Below are 23,894 nucleotides of genomic sequence, written 5' to 3' on the forward strand. Positions count from 1 at the left end.
TCCCAGTTTAAGATGTTTGTTATAACCCATAAACTATTGTAATCTGAGCGCTCATGCTTGGTAGCAGTTAAGTTACACTGGTATGTACCTGCACAGACATTAAGGTCATCTAGGATAAGCCTGTTACCTGTCCCAGCGACTTGGGATCACAGGCAGCAGCAGCAAAGTCGACTTAAGAGCATTTTCATACGTAGCCCCCACATGTGGAATGCACTGCAGGAAAAAGATGAAGGCTTTTTATTTTCAAGAATCTTTTACGTGTCTGTTGTAATTTTGAATGTCTGTATGTAATTTTATTTTATTGTCTTTGTCTGATTAATAAGTACTCACTGTGTTGTTTATGGATGTAATTTGACGTGATCTGCACTGAGCAGCTATTATGGAGGATGTGGAATATAAAATCTTTTAAATAAAGAACAGATGAGCTGATTTTTGGATAACAACAGTCACATTCTAAGGAAAGAGTGAGTGGTGTGATTTGGGTATACAAGCTTTTAGTTTAATAGTACTTGATAGTACTGCCGTTCACATTGCTATCTAAATTTTGCAACAATAGCGTCAACCTTGGTAAAAGATTAAGGGGGTAATTTTCAAACTGGCATGCGTGCGCACATACACTGCCCCTCGCCCAGGCATGCGGCCATTTTATAACATGCGTGTGCATATGCACGCGTGCTATAAAATAGTCTGGCCACACGCACCAAATTGTAAGTGGGCACGAGCAAATGCTGCTTCTATCGCGTAAATCGGGGATTTTAAAAGTGACACATACCAGTTCATCCCCAGGTCACCCAATTAAGAGATGGGTCCTCCAAACCTCCCTAGTTTAATAGCCTTCACTCCCCCCAGTTAGCCCCGACCCTTAAAACCCAACAAATTTATTATTTTAAGTTGCATGTCATCCATAGCAGAAGTAAAGTTACGTGGCAGGGGACTAGGACACGCACGGAGCGCATAAGTATTTATGCGCACTCCTCGAAATACCCATGCCCCGCCACTTTATGGAAATTTTTTAGCTGTACATGCCACAGCATTTACGTGTATATCTGGGAGCTTTTTAAAACATGGCCGGCACACGCGAGCCAGACTTATTTGTGCATTGAGGTGCGTGCCGGGCTTTTAAAATTCACCTTTAAGCTTAAAGTCAGCAAATTGGTTTATAGCCCCAGATATATTTCTAAATCACTAAATTTTGATTACAGATCAACATCATGAGGAGGAGACACTATTGGGGGGTGGGGAGGGGGAAGCTTGGCTCATGCTTTCTCCTTGAATTTTTGTCATCGTGGTATGAAATCAGCAAATCTCCAAGAAGAGCTTCAGATTCAAACTTAAGCTCACACTGATACTAATATGGAAGTCCTCAAGATCTGAAAGCTGTTTGATAGCTTTTATAAGAGTCTGTGATCTCAGTCCTTTTAGTGGACAAGTGTAGACATTATTTAAATCCCCCATCGAAACTGACAATCATGAAGAGTGTCTCGGCAGAGAGGTCCAAGAATGAAATGCCAAGAAACATGACGTTGTTCTTAAAGAGCTAGGCTGAGCTGCATTGGAGGACAGGATGGAGACGTGAGCAGTAACTACTCTTTCTGAATGGGTTCTGTGGCTCGGTGGAGGATTTCGCTTTCCTTTCCATGCCGGGTTAGCCCAGCACATTTCGTGAGCGCTTGCCTTCCACTAGAAAGTAGCAGCAGTTGGAGACTTGTGCTCCTAACGCCCTGTCCCTTGGTGGGATGGCTCCCCCAGTGTCTGCTGGCACCATCAGACTGTTATGGAATGAAGACTAAGGCAACAGCCAACAACATATGGAATTTCAATTCCCCCGGTCACTGAGGTTTATAATGTAGTATACATCTGTAATTGTTTTCAATGGGTTGCCTTTTGGTTTTGTAATACTGTGCAGAATTCTCAAGTTTTAAATTGCTGGCTTGCTATTAAACCTCTGATTTGGAACTAAATGTCTTTGTCAAGTAACCTTTGCAGTAATTCACATTGTTTTTTGTTTTGTTTTTTAATTATTTATTCTTGTTTGGTTATGGATTGCACTTTTATCCATAAAAGACTTACATATTTTCCACAATACTTTAATGCCCTGGCTATGGATTGCCAAGTCTCTTATCCTCTAAGTCTGTATGCCATTTGCCACTATTATCCTGAATTACAATACAGTATAATAGAAAAATAAGCCTCACGGTGTGGTCTTCTTTCAGCCCTCTTGCTTATGAATTTGTGTGCTCTTCAGTATTTCCAATAATGCATCTATAATATGACAATATAAACCCAACGCCACTAATAAACGCAACAGAGAATGATGCACCATGTAAGGAAGGTTTGCAAGGAAAAGGTTTTATCAGATTACTACTTCTTACAACTGAAATAACCTATCATAGGTCATTTAGAAAGGCCAATCATCCTCAAGTATTCACATACTCAAGCATGCCCCTTCAAAAGACAACCACTTTAAGACAAAAATGATAACCCTTTATGCCTTCTACTGTGTAATATTAAACAAATTCCATACAGCAAAAGATTAGTGCCAGAAACTGAGGGCAAACTGTAGTACAATTTAATTTTATTGTATTTAAAGATACGTGCACCATAGCGTTCCTGCTGGGATTTAAAGGGACACTGTTTATACTCCTGTAATTTATTACAATTACAGTACAGAAAGGAAACAACATATTAGACTGCCAAAGATAAAATTAGTTAAAATAAAAGCAATAGCCTTGTTGGATAAAGTTAATGCCTTTATAAGGCTAATAAATGTTCATTGGAAATACTTGGAAGCCTTATAAAGGAGGTATCATCTTTATCCAACTAACCCTGTTGCTTGCTTTTTTTTTTAAACTAAAACTGGCACCATGGAGTACTGAAGAACTGGTGGGAGCAGGGTCCAGGGAGAGAGACTGGAGAAACAGGAACCAAAAACCATGCCATTACAGAGCCATTTTGCTTCAAGTCACTGACTACTACTACTTAACATTTCTATGGCACTACTCGATGTACACAGCGCTGTACAACCACCACACAAGAGACAGTCCCTGCTCAACACAGCTTACCCCATCTAATCAAGACAACCCCTTCAGGTCAACAGATAATTGTTAAAAGGACTTAATCAGGCTGAAGGAGGACCAGCAGGCCTAAGATTTAAAAGCAGCCACAAAAAAGGTGAATTTTTAGATGGGATTCGAACATCACCAACCTTACTGAATGCATTTCCCATTCAATAATAATCCAGCAACTCATCAATTATGCTATATGATCAGTGGGGTTGATGTTTCATCCTCTACGGATATCAAAAACAGGACAACGACCGACCACATTGCAACTGCAGCCAAGCTACAAGAGTGAAAATGGCCAACATCCATTCTAACAACACAACAATATTAATCACATTTGAGCCATTCAGGAAAACAGATGCTGTGTCATAGCGATATATATATATTATGGCTAATAATCCTTGCTCCCCAGCTCCCTAATAAATTGTGTTTACTCTTCAATTTACTGCATTTCATTACAACAGATGAAATCTGTGCCACAAATGTTACCAGCTCAGCATACTTGAGGAAAATCTGCTGTTCTGATCTGTTGAAACAGAACGAAAAGCATGGGAGACACAAAAATGCTTCTTCTTTGTGTATGAACATATTTTCATGGGTCATTGGCCAAGAGTACACAGAAGCATTTCAAGCTTCCAATGGATGAGTGTTAACTTGATTTCAGCTAAGTATGGAATGCATACAAGTGTGACGTCAACTTGGCTCCCTGCTATAGTTTTAAAATGGTAAAGATCATGTAAAAAAAAAATGAATTTAAAACAAGTTTGGTATGTGTGCCCCCTATATGAATATAAGATTATCAGTTCTGCAAAATTCCTGAAATTGCACAGACAGAGAAACCCATAACACGATGGCCGATAAAGACCCTTTGCCTCATCCAATCTGCCCATCCACATCTTTTGCTTACCTTCACAATCCCTTTCTCAGAGAGCCTATGTGTTTGTTCCATGCTTTCTTGAATTCTGATACTGTCTTGTCTCTACCACCTCCACTGACAGGCTGTTCCATGTGTCTACCACCCTTTCTGTAAAGGTATTCCTTTACTGTTTGCCTGTCTAATCTCCTTTCACCCTCATCCCATGATCCCTCGTTCCAAAATCTCAGTTCTGTTCTAGTTTCCTTTCCTGTGCATTTATTCAATTGGAGGTATTTACATTTTTATCATATCTACTTTCCCTTCCTCCAAAGTATACATGTTTAATCGTTAAATCTGTCCCCGCATGCTTTATGATGAAAACCATATACCATTTTAGTAGCTACCATCAGGATCAACTCTTTGCTTTGCACACTGTACTCCAAAAGAGATCTCCCCAGAGAATTTATACAGAGGCATTATCGCCTCCTTCCTGCTGGCTTTTCCTTCCCTATATACCCAAGCTTCTTTCTGGCTCTTATTGTCTTATCTACCTGTTTGGCCACCCCATGATCACAATCATCAGATATGACAACCCCCAGATCCCTCTGTAAGGGCCTCTCCCTACAGTATTTTATTTATTTATATAATTTGTATTTAAAAACATTTTTGCCCGCTACACCAACAATCATGGCAAGTTACAAGTTAAACATGCATAAAAAACAATTCTACGCTACATGAACATAAGATGCTAATTTGATCAGCATGATTAAATATCCAAATTAGTATCTGATAAGGCCGTTAGCTGGTAAATACTTGTTCAAATAGCCATGTTTTTAAGTTCTTTTTGAAGAGTTGGGTATCCATTATAAGCCTAAGCTGTTCTGGCACTATATTGTAGTGGTCCGGCTGCTGAAATTGCACATTCACGTACCTCACCTAGATGTCCTTGGTGTATGGATGGGACAGCCAATAAGCCGCACCTCAATGCAGACCTCAATGATCTTTGAGGGGTTTATACATGGAGCGCAGCATCTAACCATTCAGTGTTGTTGCTTAAAATGATTTTAAGAATAATTGTTAAGTATTTTATTCTGAACCAAATTGGGAGTCAATGTAGTGATGACAGAATGGGAGTGATATTGTCATATCTTGAGCACCCATTTAAAACACGAGCAGCAGAGTTTTATAACAACTAGAGCAATCTTCTTCCACAGTCTGGTAAACCCAGCATGAGAGAATTGCAGTAATCAAAGCCGGAGAATATTTATTCCTGTAATACCGTTCTGAAGTCAGGGGCTCTAGGAGAGGTTTTAACCTCTATGTAACATTCTTAATTTGTAGTAGCCAGTTTTTATTACGTTGCAGATGTGTGTCTTCATATTGAGATTAGCATCTAGCATCACTCCAGGCTTGTGGACATTAGAGGAAATCATGATGGTGCGATTACCAAATGTGAACTTGGATAGCTCCTCAGTAATAGATTGCCTTGTTAAATAAATGATTTCTGTTTTTGAGACATTGGGGTAGATTTTCAAAGGGATATGCGCGTAATCCTTTTAAAAAAAAACAAAAAACAACCCTGCGCGCGCAAGCCCCGGGACGCGCCTATGTCCAGGGGCGGTCTCGAGTCCTCCGGCATAGCAGCCGTGCCAGAGGTTCGTGTGCCGGCAGCTGGCTGGCAGGCGTAACTCCGTGGAATAAGGTAGGGGGGGGGGGGGATTTAGGTAGGGCTGGGGGGTGGGGGGAGTGAAAAAAAAAGTTTCAGAGCGGCCTTGGAGGAAACTTGGAAAGCCATCGGGGCTCCCCTTGGGCTCGGCACGCGCAAGGTGCACAAGTGTGCACCCCCTTATGCGCGCCGACCCTGGATTTTATAACATGCGTGCGGCAGCATGTGCATGTTATAAAATCAGGGGTACATTTGTGCGCGCCGGGTAGCGTGCACAAATGTACCCCGCGCGCGTAGGATTTAAAATCAGCCCCATTGAGAATCAGACAGTTATGAAATAGCCATTTTTCGATAGCAGATAAATTCATTTTCAGGTATTGAAGGGCATTATTTGTTGAATTAACAACCAGGAAGAAAAACTGAATATCTTCTGTGCAAATGCAAAAGTTTAGCCCTAGGCCGCCAAGCAAAAGGGTATATATTGAAAAGGGATGCATAAACATTCCACCTGGCGGGGGGGGGGGGGGGGGGGCGGACTCCTGTTTTGGTGCCCTTGGGTTTTTATAACTTTTTTTATATTGCAAAAATGTATTTGGACTGGGGTGAGGGGTGGGAAGGAGAACTATATTGCTCTTAATTCAAATTTCCATCATTTTAAAATGGCGGGCGCCCATGGCCATGGTCATGTGTGGGCATTCTTGTCGTTATTCCACAGGGCTGTCTATGGTTGCTGTGCACTGTGTGCTTTTATGCACTTCCTGTTTGCACAACCTAACCTGCTTGCACAATTTCATCACCGAGGAAAGAGATGCAGTAACTTGGAATTGAATGAAGATACCTGGTGTCCTCATCATGGCTGATGGAAGTCCTCGAATCTGCTGTACCTATAGCCCTAAACATTTCAGAACAAGCAAAGCCTATTACTTCTTTACATATCTAATGTGAGACTGATCTCATTTGGCACACACAGGGTGCCGAAGCAAGGGGCATGGGTGAAGACTGATGACGAAAAAAATCTAGACTCTAAAGTAGATTTGTCCTTCACCTGTCTTCACCCATGCCCCCTGGTTCAGCCTGTTACACATCCCTCACTATTATTAAGGGAGTCACTTAGATCCTGTGCAGTATTATTATTATTAGTTGAAATTCTTTGATGCAATTGTCCAGATTAAAATAAAATTTCCAAGACACAAACTATTGGCAACAAAAAAAAAATAAATTCACAATATATTTCTGCTTAAATAACTAGGCCTGGCCAATCAACCCAAGGTGCAAAAAGGTTCCATAGCACTACTCCCTGTGCTGAAAGGGCCATTTATTTTATTTTCCAGAATGTATGCCCTGCACATCCAAAACGTGTTTGTAGCAGATCACAAAGGTACATTGCATAAACATATAAAACAAAATCTTACATGTCCAAAGGACAGTGGCACAACCTGCTCCAACTGACCAAAACACAATCTTTAAAACAAAACAAAACAATAAAAAACACAACATTTAAAAGAAAAAAAAAAATCGGTAAAAATCTGCAGATTCATATCCCAAAATAGCAGAAGCTTAGTTGCTAATTATGGGAAAAGATTAATATGCTAAGATTCACTCTCAAAAGCCACAGAATACAGAAGGCTCATAGTTCTCTTTCTGAACAATAATCAGCTTCCTGATGAAGGCCACAGGGCAGAGAAGGCCATGTGGCAAACCCTTGCTATGAGGACTAGCTTTGTTTTGGCCTGCTGAAAGGACAGACTTTTCTGTTGGTTTAACTCCCAAAGGCTAATCAAGAAGTGTATTTAGTCCATTAGAAAGGTCTTAACTTCTAGTTCATTTGTTGACCTTCAGTTTCACGCATTCAGGTGGATGAACACAGTAGGGATGTGAATCGTTTTAGGACGATTAAAATTATCGTCCGATAATTTTAATATCGTCTTAAACCGTTATGGAACACAATACAATAGAGATTCTAACGATTTATCGTTATAAATCGTTAGAATCGTGAGCCGGCACACTAAAACCCGCTAAAACCCACCCCCGACCCTTTAAATTAAATCCCCCACCCTCCCGAACCCCCCCCAAATAACTTAAACATTTCCTTGCCAAATCCTACCTCCTTCAATCCCCCACCCTCATGACTTAAATTACCTGGGGGTCCGGAACGGCAGCGGTCCGGAACGGGCTCCTGCTACTGAATCTTGTTGTCTTCGGCCGGCGCCATTTTCCAAAATGGCGCCGAAAAATGGCGGCAGCCATAGACCAACAGGATTCGACGGCAGGAGGTCCTTCCGGACCCCCGCTGGACTTTTGGCAAGTCTTGTGGGGGTCAGGAGGCCCCCCCCCAAGCTGGCCAAAAGTTCCTGGAGGTCCAGCGGGGGTCAGGGAGCGATTTCCCGCCACGAATCGTTTTCCGTACGGAAAATGGCGCCGGCAGGAGATCGACTGCAGGAGGTCGTTCAGCGAGGCGCCGGAACCCTCGCTGAACGACCTCCTGCAGTCGATCTCCTGCCGGCGCCATTTTCCGTACGGAAAACGATTCGCGGCAGGAAATCGCTCCCTGACCCCCGCTGGACCTCCAGGAACTTTTGGCCAGCTTGGGGGGGGCCTCCTGACCCCCACAAGACTTGCCAAAAGTCCAGCGGGGGTCCGGAAGGACCTCCTGCCGTCGAATCCTGTTGGTCTATGGCCGCCGCCATTTTTCGGCGCCATTTTGGAAAATGGCGCCGGCCGAAGACAACAAGATTCAGTAGCAGGAGCCCGTTCCGGACTGCTGCCGTTCCGGACCGCCGCTGGACCACCAGGTAATTTAAGTCATTTGGGGGGGGGGTTCGGGAGGGTGGGGGATTTAATTTAAAGGGTCGGGGGTGGGTTTTAGCGGGTTTTAACGATTTTAACGATATATCACGATATTTTACCCCCCCAAACGGCAACAATACGATTCCCTCCCCCTCCCAGCCGAAATCGATCGTTAAGACGATCGAGGACACGATTCACATCTCTAGAACACAGCCAGTGCGGTACTTCATGGGGACTCATAAAACAAGCCTTGGACTACACCTAAAGTGAAAGCATGACCCAATAAATCAACTTGACAGGCCAGGCTACGCTCCTTAGAGAGAATCCCAGCACTGTCTAACTCTGTTTAATGGTTACTTGCCTAACGAAAAAGCCAGATGTACTAAAGGTTTTCTCCCAAGTGTTGACTACGGGGAAATTGCTTACTACCTATTGCCATGTGACAGAAAATAACCTACACAGAAAGCTTTTTAAATATCTCACCTAGATCCATCATGGATCAAAACAGGTCAAACATTTATTCTGATTCACTAAAGTTAATTGCAACCAGAATGACTAAGATGATGATGATGACCAAGAAAATGACCACATCTATTTTTTTTTAAGCTGTCAACTGAATAATTTAGGAATCAGGAAGTGGGTGATTCTGCCACATGCACTGCTTGTCCGCAAATCCCAGGAGGACGCAGTTTAAGTCTGCTGACGGCACTAGGCAAGGCTGGGATGGGACTGCACGCGTTTCTTTGTTTTTAAAAAGAAAATAATGACGACAGGGAATTTCAAGCTGCAAGCCCTCGCTTCTCTTTTAGGAAAGATCTTTCAAGGCCAAACAAGCCAGCAGTAGAAAGGTGGATACAGCAAAATAGCTAAAACAAAAGTAAATAACATGGGCAAGAGAGTGAGAACGAGAAATAAAAGCAGGGAGGGGCTCTTCAGCTTTGCTTACCCGATACCAATGTTAAAACTTTACCACTGTAGTTTGTGTTACATTGACGGCTTGCAGGATGCCCCCCGCGAGCTGCTGTACTTCACGGACGCCGCCCGCAGCCGGGCCCAATGCAGCAATTCCAGTCGTGTGGCCAGGACACCGAGAGCTATGCTCCCTGCGCCACGGCTGACCTTCCCTCGTAGCATGGACGCCACAAGTGCCTCCCTGGCCATCATAAGAACATGCCATACTGGGTCAGACCAAGGGTCCATCAAGCCCAGGATCCTGTTCCCAACAGAGGCCAAAGCAGGCCACAAGAACCTGGCAAGTACCCTAAACCTAAGTCTATTCCATGCAGTGCCAGTCTCTAGACGCACTTGCGTACGAGGCCCAGAGCTTTAAGGGCCCTGCAACAGGAAAACCAACTCTGGCGCTCCCTGACGACATCACGCGGCTGGTTATTTAAACCCAGCCGCGACTCCAGAAACTTGCCTCAGCATCAGATCCTGCTGCTTCCATAATGTGAGTTGCCAGCATTCCCGATTCCTGTCTCTAGCCTTGCCTAGACTCTCCAGCCTGAGTTCTCTCACAACAAATCACATAAGCTCTTCCGCCGGCTCGACACTGTTCCAAGTAGTTTATTTATTTATTTATTTTATTTATTTATAGATTCTTCTATACCGTGGTACGTATAGCTATACATTACCTCGGTTTACAGTGAAACAATAAATTAGCAACAGGCTTTACATATAACAGTTTACACAGTAAAACATATAACAGCAACAGGCTTTACAGAAAACATTGGGTTTCAAGGGTAATATGCTAACATCATTAACAATCATAACTATAAAATATTAATAATCAAGTATAACGCAGGAGTAAATTAACTGACCAAAGGCAAGACCAAAGTTTAGGGCAAACATCCTAGTGCCGCTTCCTCTCCATTGGGCAGTAACCTGTTTGGCAGCCCAACTCACTTCTCACGATCTCTGGCAAAGGACCAATTAGTTGCTTACCAAGGCAGCAGCCCATTCCAAGAAGCACAGGCTCTCTCCACAATTCAACTTGGTATGGCTAAGTATAGAGAATTTGTGTCTCCAAATACCTTCCATCAGACTGGCACCTCGATTCAGTGGTCCTTTTTCTGTGCTGCAACAAGTGGGCCCTGTGACTTACGAGGTCAAGCTATCCACCTACACTACATATACATAATGTCTTTCATGTGTTTCTCCTGAAGCCACTGGTCCATTCCTGGTCTTCTCAACAACCACCTCAACTCACAGAAACCTCCTCCAAGGAGGTATAGTAATGGTAATTTATTTTTGATAAACCAGTTTTCGCAATACAATAAAAATTAAAAAGGTAATACAATACAGTAAAGCAATATACCAGTAAAAAATTAAGGTGATTCAATATAGCAAAACCAAAATACTAAAAGTAAACACTACTTAGAAGGTACAAGAAATCCTGGATGCCCATAGACGCCAAAACAAGCTGGAGTATCTCATAGCATGGATAAAATATGGACCTGAGGAAAACTCTTGGGAGACTGCAACCAACCTTGACATTCCCTTTACTAGTAAGGGAGCTTCATCATCTTTTTTTCCCCAGAAACCAAAGCCTAAAACCTTGAGGAGGGAACTTAAGAGGGGTTGTCAATAATTTCTGGACTCAAAGCCAGGGCAACAAGAACACTTCAACTCAGCAAGAGGTTTTTAAATTTAGTTTATTTGGCTTCTTAAACGACAAGTGTTCCTGTGAGATGCGATATGCCCTCTATCTGTAATAACTAGCGTCTCAATGACTATATGACATGCCCTGACTTATATAATCAAAATACAGCACTACCGAAGTTTCCAGAATGAATGACGTGACTGCCCAAAGACTTATTTACAAAGATACATTATGCTGTTGTCATGACAATCTATCATGTAAAGGAAATGCTTGTGAGGACATCCTCCATTCATTTGTAAAAATCATACTCTCCACCTGTCTTCCCTGACACACCCTTCCACCATAAAAGTTCCTCTATCACCCTGGCTTTGATGCACTGTGTTCTTCTGTTCTTCTCTTGATATTCTTTGTTGTGTAAACAAATCGCAAGTCTGTGGCTTCAATAGGAGTTAGGCCTGAATTCCGTTTCTTGGCACCAGGATTTAATTAAAACTGTAACTTTAAAAGAAGAATCTTTTCACCTGGCTCCTGTCCGTTGAGATATGCATTTGTAAGACAAAAGCCTGCATCCTGGACCCAGCTTCCCTGTATTGTGGTGCAAACATGGTCATTGATGCCTTCCTGGCCTGTAATTATAGGCTTTGCAGAGCCTACAAGTTTCCAGATCTTTCACATTCTTTGAGTCTGTAATAGTCAGAAAGTCACTATATTTCAGCAGTTGTCAGTGTGAATCAGCCTTCTGAGGATTCTAGAAATGGCTGAATAAGCTCCAGTTCTGAACCAGAATTATGAATTATATCAGGGTGTACTGTTACATTGGTGGCTCACGGGAAGCCCCCGTGAGCCGCTGAACTCACTCCAGACATCACCGGTGGCTGGGCCCGATGCAGAAATTCCTACAGTGCGGCCGGGAAGCCGAAAGATGCACTCCCTGTGCCACCGCTAACGTTCCCTCATGGAACAGACCCCGCCAGAGCCTCCCAGGCCATCGTGCCACGCTGTGCCAGTCTCTAGGCACGTGTACGCACAAGGCACAGAGTTTTAAGAGCCCCATGGCAGGAAAACCAACTCTGACATTCCCTGATGACATTACGCAGCTGGATATTTAAACTCAGCTGCGACTCCAGCAACTCGCCTCAGCAGCAGATCCTATTATTTCCATAGTGCGAGTTGCCAGCATTACAGATTCCTGTTGCCAGCCTCGCCCAGCTTCGTCTCTCCAGCATGCCCTGCCTCATGGTATCTAGTATCTACACTCCTTGTCTGTCTGCCAGTCCTTCCATATCAGTTCACCCTGTCTCCTCCTAGTCTTCCTTTGGACTGACCACTGGTTCTGACCCCTTGCCTGACTATTCTGATTGCTTCCAGCCTCTGATCCTTGCCAGGCTCAGGCCCAGGCCCTTCACCATACTGCAAGAAACCATCGCCTAAGTCCTGCTGGCCCCCAGAACCCAAGGGCTCAACCTACGGGGCAAGGGGCAACTCTAGACCAGTCTCTTGCCAGCCAGCCTCCACCAGCTATTGGTGAGGGTCTACAGGGTTCGCCCCATATGTTGGGCCAACCTCACCACAGCCACAAGGGTTCACCACACTTGCAGTTGGACACGTTCAGCTCAGGAAAATGCATTCAAGCGTGATGTTAGCCTCGGGTCTCATGCCCAACGTTTGCCCATTGTCAGTTGGGAAAGTGCATTGAAAGAGATGCTTACTTCAGTTTTCCTCCCCTTACCCCTCCCCCCCAGATGTTCTGACAGGCTGTCCTTACCCAGGGTCTGGCTGCAGCATCTGTCCTACTTCAGAGAACATTTCACAGGGTGCAAAAGTCAAACATTTTCTGATCTATGGTGGTTCTTTAACAGCGCAGGGGCCTGAGAGAGAGAGAGAAGTGCTTTAATGGAGTTTTATTTAGTCTGTATATAGCCACAGTGAGCGTCCTGGCCAGGCTCTGTGCTGTGATGATCTTTTATAGGTTTCTTCTCTCTCATGTTTGCTGGGATTCACTTTATCAACTTGTTCTTGGATGCCATGTTCCGTACTTTTCATGCTTTGTATGTGTTCTGGAAACAAGATGTTTATACACTGTAATCTCTCTGAAGATTAGTTCAGGTAAGCCTGGACGGTCCTTTTTGCCAGTAGCAATGATCCCTGCTTGACTAAGAGATGTTAGTGTAACCCCTGGGCGGGACGGATCCTTCACTTGGCACACAGGGGCACATAGAAAGAGAAAGCAGAGACGGACCCTTTCCACACAACTCCTCTGTCTCTATTCGACTCCTTCTCCCTACCGGACAAGCTTTCATCTACTGCCAAAAGTTCAATACGTGGAGATGAACAGCAGCTCTTATACCCTGCTTCTTTGCATTTCAGTCCAATTTCTGTACGTACAGCAGCAATATTACGCAGTCTCAGCATCCAATAAACACACACCGAGGAATCTGTGGTTTCCAGCTTCTTTACTCATAGTTTGATTAGATGATTGAATAATATTTACGCTTCTCTCATTCAATTGATTAGCAGCAATAAATAATAAGACAGCAGATAGATAGAATAAACTTGTGACTCCACTTCTTGGTAAAGTCTCTACTTCTAATGGAAGCTTTATATTTATACAGAATTCCTCCTTGAATCCAAGTTCTTAAATTCTTCAGATTATGCAGATTAGTTAGTTTAATCTTCCTTCTTTTCTCCAATTTATCCTCTGGTCTCTTCCCTCTGGAGGTGGTTAGAGTATACACCCACAGTCCCAATATTTAATCAGACCTCAGTCCCAGGTTTAATAGTCTTCCAGAAATCCTCTTCAAATATTTTAGCTCCTTACGCAGCACCTGAGGGGAGCTTCACTCTCCCTCATATTTTCCTGGATTCTTTCCACTCCTTAGGTACTGCCAGGTGGGAACTTCTCACACTCTTAAGTAACCGTCTCACGATTGTTACAACATAAAGGTAACAAGAACTTTGTTGCTAAGTTCTTGTTACCTTTATGTTGTAACAAAGTTCTTGTTACCTTTATGTTGTATCTCCTTTGTTTCTCCTTTACTGGGATCCCTTTCTTTAGATGGAACTTGCAACCCTTTGTTGTATCTCTGGAAGAAACACTCTCCCTTCAGTAGGTTTTGGATGTTGACTCCAGGTACCTTGGGTTAGCAACTCCAAGCGGACAAAATCGGGGAAAACTGAGCAAGAAGCAGGAAGGGTGGAAAAACGTCCATGCCTCACAACAGAAGAGGTAGATCAACACAGTTCATGTAAAACTATTCTTCCCCTGTAGCAGGTTACTGACACTGTGTATGCTCGTTAGGAAATATAACACAAGCAGGTCTTCCTTACCACATCCAGCCTTGAAAACAGGGACGCCCCAATCCACCTCAACAAGGGGATAGGCTCTCATAGGGAAATCTCAAAAATTGGCTTAACATAGTCCAAACAATCTTCAAAGGCTGGTAGATGAGTCAACAGAAGTTTGGAGTTTAAGTTGCCTCCTGTGTCTGAGAGTAAAGACTGAGTTAAGCTATCTGTTTAAGTTGTGTATAGAAAATACACAGCAGAAACAGAACAGTAGGTCAACTGTGATTAAAAAGCTAAACACACAGGATTTAAGCTAGTTCTTGGTCAATTACTGCATTCATAATAGAAGAGGTAGCTTCAATAACAAAGCATGAAAAATATCTACTGGAGGCTGGAGTAGAGATAGGAATGAAAGTATGTATGCATCACCACCACTCTACACAGCACTTATATGATAAACCTTACAATTATAGAGGCCCTTCCCCCAAGATTTTACAAGTATACTACAGGTAGGTTAAATGGTCTTCTTCAAGATAATACAGTAGGTAGTCAAAAGGGAGACAAACTGTGGTCTACAGATTTCATGGAGCTAATCACCAGACTACCAATTCTGCCAGACATCCTAGTTTCAGGAGGTAGTATTTGGCCATTCTGGTTTTTTGATGGTTTTTTTTTTTTTAACTTGCATCCTAATGCACTGTGGTATTTGTAATCTCTGAAAATTGTTGCCTGAGGATGCGGTAAAAGATGTTAGCATAATTGGGTTTAAAAAAGGTTTGGACAAGTTCCTGGAAGAAAAGTCCATAAACCATTAATTAAGGTGGGCTTGGCAAAATCCATTGCTTGTCTCTGGGATAAGCAGCTTGGAATCTATTGATTTTGGGATCTTTCCAGGTACTTGTGACCTGGATTGGCCACTGTTGGAAACAGGATCCTGGACTTGATGGACCTTTGGGCTGACCCAGTATGTTCTTCCATCTGAAATCAGTACAAGTACAGAAATGAATCAGGAGATGTGCCAGAATGGCACCATAAAGCCACAGAACTGGACTAAGGACTCCCTGCAGAAAATGAGATGCTTAACATCTGCTATGTCAGTCAGGATTCAGAATGTCTAACAAGGATCAAAGGATAAGCAAAACTCTTGACTAGGGATTGCGCGGTTTTCAAAAAAAGGAAAATCATAACAACACTAGTTTCAATTTCCATAAAAAAAACAAAATATTGTTTCATTTCTGTGTTTTAGCGCCCACTAAATCCTTGTAGCATGTGCTAAGATGGTTTTAGCGCACGCTAAAAAAAAAAAAAAAAAAAAAGCAGAAAATGAAACAAAATGGAAAAGAAATAGTAAATAAAGTGAAAACCAAAATTAAAAGGAAAGGGTTTCCCCATGCACACCCTTACACAAAGACCCTATTCTGCCTCAAGAGCAGATAGGGAAGCCTTCTGTGCATGCTATGGGGGGTCGGCAAAGAAGCACGAGAGGCCTGCGGCCCTCTCCTTCCTCGTCCCCTCGCAACAGGGACAGAAACCAAGGAAAACATGACTTCACATGGTTTGGGTAGGGAACACACAGCACACCAACGTCACTGCTTAGTGCCAGCAATATCCAATGCTCTTGTATTATATTGTTGGGCACTGCCACTTTAATTAGAATTGACATACATTTCGGCCGAGTTCCTGCTCCTTCACTTGTCATCGCAAGCCTAGTCTTTGTTAGGATTAGACATACAGACTGCCCTACCTGCTACTTTATAAATATGGTGCCCGCCAGCCCTGTGCCTACCAGCATTTTGTTGCACAAAAGTACCTCGGAGCACCACGATGGTGCCGGCCACAGGGCCAGCTGGTGCCATGTTTGCATCCTGGTAGGCAGGAGTACCTGGGGACTGCTTCTACCCATTTGGGCATTTTATACCCAGGGACAGGACAAAATAGGTTCGCGGAAGGTGCCCTAGACAAACCTTACAAGGCTTGTGCTTTGCCCTCCCCTCTTCACACAATTAAAATTATGCATTTATATCAGATTTTATATGAAAAAGGACATTCATAGTACAGTCTTCTGAGGTAAAAATATCACTTAACAAGTATATTATATTTGCAGGCACTGCTGTGCTGCCAACCAGAAAACTGAAAAAAAAGTAAGAAAGACACTCATATATTATTAGGCCTATTGTAACACGTGTTGGGTGTGACCTTGGCCCTCAGAAAGCCAGGAGTAATCTGAATTACAATTACAATATACAAACCTCCCATAAAAATCTGCACTAACTGCCAGCACTCAAACAATGAAAAAGGCAACACTGCAAATATTAAACCAGGCCCTAAAACACCAATACACCTTCTCTTAGAAAAACAGGACCAACCAGGCTGCTATAAATCCCTGCAAAGAAACTACATACTAGCAGAATACCTCAGCTTGGTCACAAATGCAGAGCACAGACTCTAACCAAATAAAGAATAGAGAGACCATCAAGTATAACTAGAAACATGCAGACAAACTGAACTGGAAACTGCGACAAGCAAGACTCCGTATATAGTGCAACAATGGAAAACCAGAAATGGCATCATTCTTCATAAAACAAATAATAAAATCAAGAAATATGAAACATAAATCATAATAGTAAAACTGTACTAACAAAAGGAATAAATAGTTCAAAACAGCTGATGAACATAATTCACGGTTAAACACTCCTCAAAATATTTACAAGATTTCCTAAACAAAAAAATATTTCAAAACAGCATCTATCTGGCATCTTTTTATTTCCAGTCACCCTGAGGGTCATGGATTACTCAGGATTTCCTTTCTCTCAAATGCACATGCTTTCTAATGCACACATGGTTCATTCTCTCCACACAGGCCTCTCCTTCTCCTTTCTGTGGCCACCGGTGCGAAGATCTTCACCCAGCAGCCCTGCTAGGGCCTCTCTCTCTCTCCTTGCTTCAGCCTCCCAGCGGGATAGATGCTGCTGATGGATCTGCCGGGTCTCTACCTCTTCCTCTCTTCCACCCCCCCCCCCCCTTTGGTGTGCCGCTCTGTGCAACTGCACGGTTTGCACACCTGGTAGCGCTGGGCCTGGTTACTCAGCAAATATTTCCCAACCCCACACTCACCAAGCAAACAGCTGTGGACCGGCTTCTTGCTTATTGTACAGTAACATTAGTATGGAATGGCTTATTATAGCTTAGCAACACATTTGTTACTGTCAGTCTCCGTAAAATCAGCAAGTCGGAGAGTTGCTACCACACTGAAGGACAGCTGAACATCAAAAAAAAAAAAGCGAGCTTTCATATTCATGACTTTTTTTTGCAATTGCTTATAGTTCTAAGATCTTTACGCTCAGCAGCATCTTTCCTTTTTAAATTCCTTTATTAAGTTTTTTGATCAACCCTTACTGACCATGTTGAGCAGATTGACGTGCCTGAGAAAGCGCCAAATTCAACGCTCCCTAGAAGAAGTGCATTGACAATGGGGCAATACTGTGGGCCTGAGCCAAGAGACCGTGGGCCTGACTGCAGAGACCACTTTCAAGCTTTTTGCCGGGATTGAAGAGGTTTCTTTTCACATGGAAAAGGTTGAATTAACCAATAGGATTGACCCTGCTCCAGAACCCACAGTGTATCTGCAGTTGGAGTCATTAAGGGGTGATAAAATAAATTCAATACGGAATGCATGTTTTTTGGATTCACTGGCACAGATGGGAAAAGCAGCAATGATCTATGATGGCATGGCATATTTTGACCAGGGAGTTTACTCCTTCTCCTTTGGGTGTCAGCTCAGTTGGAACCGGGGTTAGGATCTGACACACTGAGCCTTCATGTGTAGCTTCAAGGAAGTGGTCTCCCCCCCCCCCCCCCCTCCTCCCCATTTTATATCCCGTCCCAACTTGCTTCAGTCCAATCACTGCTGCAACCTTCCTCGGCCAGAGGCCACGCACCTGGGATCCTCTCAGAAACCTGAATTCATGGAAGCTAAATTCAGCCACTAGGTGTCACCATTGCATGACAACTAAGACCAACCTCCCTCCCCGAGGGGCTGTAAATGCGGTTTTCTCAGTACCCCTATGACGCAGAAGACTGGACCCAGAAATGGAACCCAGGTCCCTGTGCAAGGCACGGCATTTTTGAACACAAGCCAGTGAACACCTCTCTAATGACGTGCAATGCACTGCCCCATGTTCTTGACTGCGGAAGGTAAGAGTTGCCGATTCAATTTATTATACACTTGCCTGCTGGGCAGTGATTGAATATGGACCTCCATAGTAGCAAAAACATCTAGTTTAACTCGCAGTCCACGTCCAAATCCAATTTTCTTGCCTTCTTGGTCAGATCGCAAAAACCACAGTCCTAATCTTATACTCCTGAGTGATTACACATCTTAGATAATCTCTCACTGTCTCCAAACCACACTGCTGAGGCAACTCCCAGCACTGCAGGAGCCTAGTTTGCCTCCCACCGTTTCTCACAGTCCTCCTGCCTTTTTTTTTTCCGGACCCTACGTGGGTCCCTGATGTTCGCTCCTCCTCTGTTTCACTCCACATAATTCTTATAGATGTCACACACTTGAAAAGCAGTGCACAGCCCAGTCAGCACACTCCAGGAGCAGCTCCAGGGATGGTGCACCCCTGCTTCTTTGGGCCTATGTAGCGCTCCAAGCTCTATACTGAAATAGAAAGCTGGTACCTCTTCCCCTAGGGCCAGCCAGCAGCCCCCTCCAAACACAGTTGCTTCACGTAATTCCCAAACTTTATGCACACTGTAGTACAACTCCTCTCACGTGTCTTTCTTCCAGGAAAGCTGATGGAAGCTTTCAGATAGTTTCTGCATTTCCCTGCCTGTTTCTTCTTTCATCTCTGTGTAATCCACACTGCTAGCACTTCGGGGTGACGCACTTGTTCCTCCTCCTTTTACACACTATGACCTGGACCCTCCAGAGAGTCCTGGTCCCGAGCTCCTTCCTCGGTGACCAGCCCTGTGAAAAGGTCAGCCACCCTCCTTACATAGCACTGCATCGACTACACACAGCCACCGGCTAAGAATTGCTCTGGTCATTCATTCATTGACACACACCTAGTGGGGCAGTCCCCTGAACCAAACCCTGGAACCTTCCCCGTGTTCCAGGATAAGGTAACCTTTTAACCTTAACACACCACCCTGCCAGAGGCAAGGGCTATCAAATTCTCCTCTCCTAGAAGCCGCCCACCATTTGTAATCTCTGGATAACCCTTGGTGCGAAAACATTCCCATTGAGAAATATAACACACTTTAACCTTACACAATAACCATAGGCCCAAGAAAAATACAAGACTGGAAATGACATCTAGTGAACTAAACTGGCCTCCAGAATGAGTCTGAAAACAGTTTTTAAGTATGGACACAATCTGAGAACTCAGAATATACCAGTGAAAGGAGAAAGTAGAACAGGAGCACATCAGGCCTGCAACAGAATTGCAGGAAGCTCCCAGGTTCAAAATTGCATTTTCCTGAAATCTGCAGGTAAAAATCCAAAGAACACCCTCCCCCCACCACCACCCAGTGCATCTGGGGAAAAGTCCAAAATTTTGGCAAAATTCTAACCAGCCTGAAATTTTTTCCATTTTTAGTTAAAACCAAAAGTGAATGAAAAAATGAATTTGGAGGTGGGGGGTTTGTTTTGCTTTTAAAACAACCTACAAGGTGGCCCTTACCAACGTCTGCATAGAGCTGTACATGGCTCAATGAGGATCATTTCTGCACCCCGAGAGCCTGTATCTGCACACAATACTCCTTTGGCGACCCTTGCGTGCTTCCAAGTACTGAAGATCCAGTGGGATGCCAGGACAGGAGAATGCCTTATCAGCGAGGCCAACCCTCTGTAATGTGAGAGCTGTCAAGTTCTCAGGTTTGAATTCCATCTGCACTGCCAGCCCGTCTGCAACCACGAGCAAAGCCGTTTACATTCCACGGTACATTCCCACGCTCCTCGAGATTCCCTAAATCTCCAGCACCCCCTCGCCACCAGCTCACAGCCCCGCATGGCCCATGCATTAGTAACCGCTGCCAGACGTGGGCGCAGAGTGCCCTGCCGACCAAAGCAAGAGCGGCCTGGCTAGAGAGGATTAGCAGTGCAGTGACAGCGGTAAAAGTTGGGAAGGATCCAACTTCGCAAGCCACGCGGAGGGCGCAACTTTTTTTTTCACAGGTATCACGAAGCACAGAGTTCCACTAGCCAAACCGGCTCGGGAGGAAACTGAAACCTCGGAGGGGCCGCGATGCCTTTCATGGGCTCCAAAAAAACCCAAAAACCCAAACAACAACAGATGCCGGATCCCATGAGTATTCAAGAATGGGCAGGTCCGTTTTTCACATGTGAAAGTGTCGTGGAAGTTATGCCAAGCAGTAGTGCTCCAAATTGCTATCGTTTTCCTAGGCCTCAGATCACTTTCTCTCACTTTACCCATGATTTTTTCCCAACATCCTCACATTGCTATGCGATTCTGCATCATTGGCTGCTGCCGCCAACTCGTGCTCATCCTCCAGCTGCACAAATCATATTTATACAAATGTCACAGACCAACGCCACATGTTTTTTTTCTTACAGTGAGGAGATGCACACTCATTGCAGGCCTTCACGTGAGAACTTCATCTTTTGATTCATATGCACCTCTTCTTAGACCCATGAATGCAGGGCTAGGCAACGCCAGTCCTGAGCTGCAACAAAATAGGTCTGGTTTTCAGGGCTTCCACAGCTAAAATGCATGAGATAGATTTGCATGCAATGGAGGCAGCACATATACAGTAACTGTATCCTGAATGGGGCACTCCTGGACTCCCTAACCCTGCACTAGTGGATTCAGATGCACAGGTTGGGAATTCCTGTACTGGGTAAAAAAAAAAAAAAATAATAATCCTTGTGCTCCCTCCCTCAAAAAATGACTTAAAAAAAAAAAAAGGAACAAACTTCAAAACTGACTCCTCTCCTGCATTTCTACAGTCCTGAGAAACACCAAAGCTATACAAGCAGCTCCTCCCACTGGCCTCAAAAACTCAAACTTTGTGTATATAAAAAAAAAATAATAAAATCAGGAAGGTTGTATCAAATGTAGGGATGGACCTGGAGAGACATTTCCAGATGTGCTAATATTAACTCCTAGGTTAGATTCTTCCAACCAATGGGGGGTGCATTATCAAGGGACGGGGGTTTCAAAGCCTGCAGGCATTGGCTGGGTACCGTTTCATTGCTCCAGCAGAGGTTTCCAAACTCGTCCCGGTGACTCTGGAGCCAGTCAGGTTTTCAGGATCCCCCATACTGACCATGCAGACTTATCTCATACATATTCATCCTGGATATTCTGTAAACCACAGGGGCTGCAACCTTCACCAGAACAGGCTGGGGGAGGGGGAACTCCGTGCTATGGGAAATGTCCTACAGTGCAGCAGAGTAATGTGCATCTTCTTTTTTTTTGTTGCCATCTGTACCTTTACTTGTATTTGTCAAAGAGTAGAAGAGTCAGTGGATTGCAGGAACCCAGCGCGTGCACCGGGAAAGCTGAAGCTTCCATCCTTGCCAGACGCCCCATACCTCTGCTGTCATCCCATCCAAGCAGCAATAAAAGAAAAATAAAACCCAGACCATCTGTCGGGGCTAGGCCATGGGAAGTGTTTGAGACTCGAGTTTCTCGGGAGTATAAACGGGAAAAGCAGAGATGCTCTGGGCTAGCAGTTATTGTAATCCCCCTGTTCTTGCCATAAAAGTTAAAAGGCCTTACCATAAACCTGCTTCTCACAATAGCCTTCCTTTTTCCATAACAGAGGAAAGAGCAGCTGATAATAAATTGGTTTCAGTGCCTTTTTTTTCTCTCTCTCTTTCCCCAGCCTTGACGAACATTAACTTAGAAAACAGATGTAAGGCTCCATTTCTCTGCTTGTGTCCAGTTGACACAAGTCATAACGATAATTTAGATCCACCCAGGGCAGAATATCCTGCAACACCTGGGCCAGCAGCCGATTGTAGCCAACAAGTAAGTCTTGGGACCTTGCCTGGATCCCAAATATTAGGGTATAAAACCTAACCAAAAAAAATGCATCTAACATCTGGGTGGCTGCCTCTTTTCAAGGAAATATCCTCCCCCCCCCCCCACCCCCTTTCAATTTTTTTCTGCAAATTCTTCAGATTGCTCCTCTAGTCTTTCAAAATACAGAGAAGGGAAAAGAACGCCTAGCCTGAAAGGCGCGCTTCTGGTTTGTCTCGGGAACTCCTCCAGTGGCCAGACTTTTGCCTGTTAAGCCCCCCTTTCCGAGACTGCCTCCCTCCCGCGGCAGATTTCTCAGCTGGAGGGCAGAGAATAGCGACCGACGAGGGTTATTAATTCAGAGGGCTTTTCTGATCGTCACCCCCGAGCTCTACAATGCACTCAAAGCAGCAGGCAACCTGCGCCCCCCCCCGGATCTTGGAGAGCCTGCAGTATTCAGCAGGGTTGTGCACCCAGGGGGGGTAAATCCTTTACTGCCAAAGCTGTAAAAACCAATCCAGATTTAGATCCAGATTTAGAAATCCGACTTTGATTTCCTAGTGCAGCTGCTCGCCCAGCAAGTAATTGCCAAAATGCCTGCATGCAGCTCAGAGCAGTACGGGCAAGGGGGGAGGGTCTCTTCCAGTCTAGTATTTTGCAAACCGTCTTGCAAAGCCCCGATTACCAGGTTCTTTACTGAATTATGCAGCATTAAACCATCTCTACATTCAATACACTCTGGAAAGCTGTAAACCAACTTTATGGGGGGTTATACTAAGAACCTGGAAGTCAATGCCTACAGCCTCGTGTTTCTGGAGAGGATATCATAGATAAATATTCTTCCTAAATTGGTTATTACAGCTCCGTATCACGCCGGTTGCAACAATAAATGCAATTTATATTTCTCTTAACCAGACTAGAAGAAAAAAACCATCACCATGCAAAAGCTATCCACAACTTTGCTGGCTTCAATCTGTAAATTGAAGGTCTTTTAAGCCACAGGAATTCGTTTTTCCCAGGTATTTGCTACTGCACAGCTTTCCTTATTCAGCACATTTCATCTTTGCATGCTTTAAAGCAACGTAGTGAAAGAAGCATTAAACAGAGAGAGAGAACGGTAGTGCTACTCGCCTCTTGGCAATTTCTGTGCACTTCCCAGGTACTCTGCAATATTTCCACAGAGAAGAAGAAAAACCCATCTGGACAGCATGGCTAGAAACCCAAACTCGCCCTGACAGTGAGGCTGGGGTGTTAGCAGGCAAGGTAGCTGCAGTGCGGGGAACTGTTCCCTCAGTGACCGAGGAGCCAGCATTGACAGCAGCTACGTTCGGAGGGGAGGAGACTGTGACATCACCGCAGCCCCTTCGCGGACAAATAAATAAATAGAACGAGGCTACTTCGCCGAAAAATGATATCCTCCCGCGTTTCCCCTCTCCCGCTCCTCTGCTTATTGTCATGATGATGTCATAGATCGGGGCAGAAAAGATTCGCCTGCAAGCACTCGGCTTGCAAAAGTAAAGCAACTGGATTGTGTCACAATAACCACGAGCCTCTTCCGAATACCAGCGTGGAAAAGAGAAAAAAAAAAAAAAAAGCCAAGGGACAAATAGCTGAGTGTTACTGGAAGGGTTCTCACTTGCCATGA

General features: G+C 44.1%; 1 protein-coding gene across 33 annotated transcripts in view; it reads right to left on the reverse strand.

Annotated features, from left to right (window-relative positions):
* The window catches only part of ABI3BP (ABI family member 3 binding protein), a 293,742-nt gene that overhangs the window by 180,401 nt on the left and 89,447 nt on the right, over positions 1 to 23,894 (reverse strand). For 15 of the 33 annotated variants that reach the window (XM_029577752.1, XM_029577755.1, XM_029577768.1 and 12 more), the window contains exon 1: positions 23,381 to 23,594. The exons of 1 other annotated variant lie outside the window; for it this stretch is intronic. In XM_029577752.1, the coding sequence (XP_029433612.1) occupies positions 23,381 to 23,561 (181 nt within the window). In that variant the 5' untranslated portion in view covers positions 23,562 to 23,594. Of the gene's footprint in view, positions 1 to 23,380; positions 23,600 to 23,894 lie in introns of those variants that run through there. 17 more of the 33 variants (XM_029577765.1, XM_029577774.1, XM_029577771.1 and 14 more) reach the window with 10 other exon arrangements.

Source organism: Rhinatrema bivittatum, chromosome 15 (assembly GCF_901001135.1).
Source record: "Rhinatrema bivittatum chromosome 15, aRhiBiv1.1, whole genome shotgun sequence".
NCBI lineage: Eukaryota > Metazoa > Chordata > Amphibia > Gymnophiona > Rhinatrematidae > Rhinatrema > Rhinatrema bivittatum.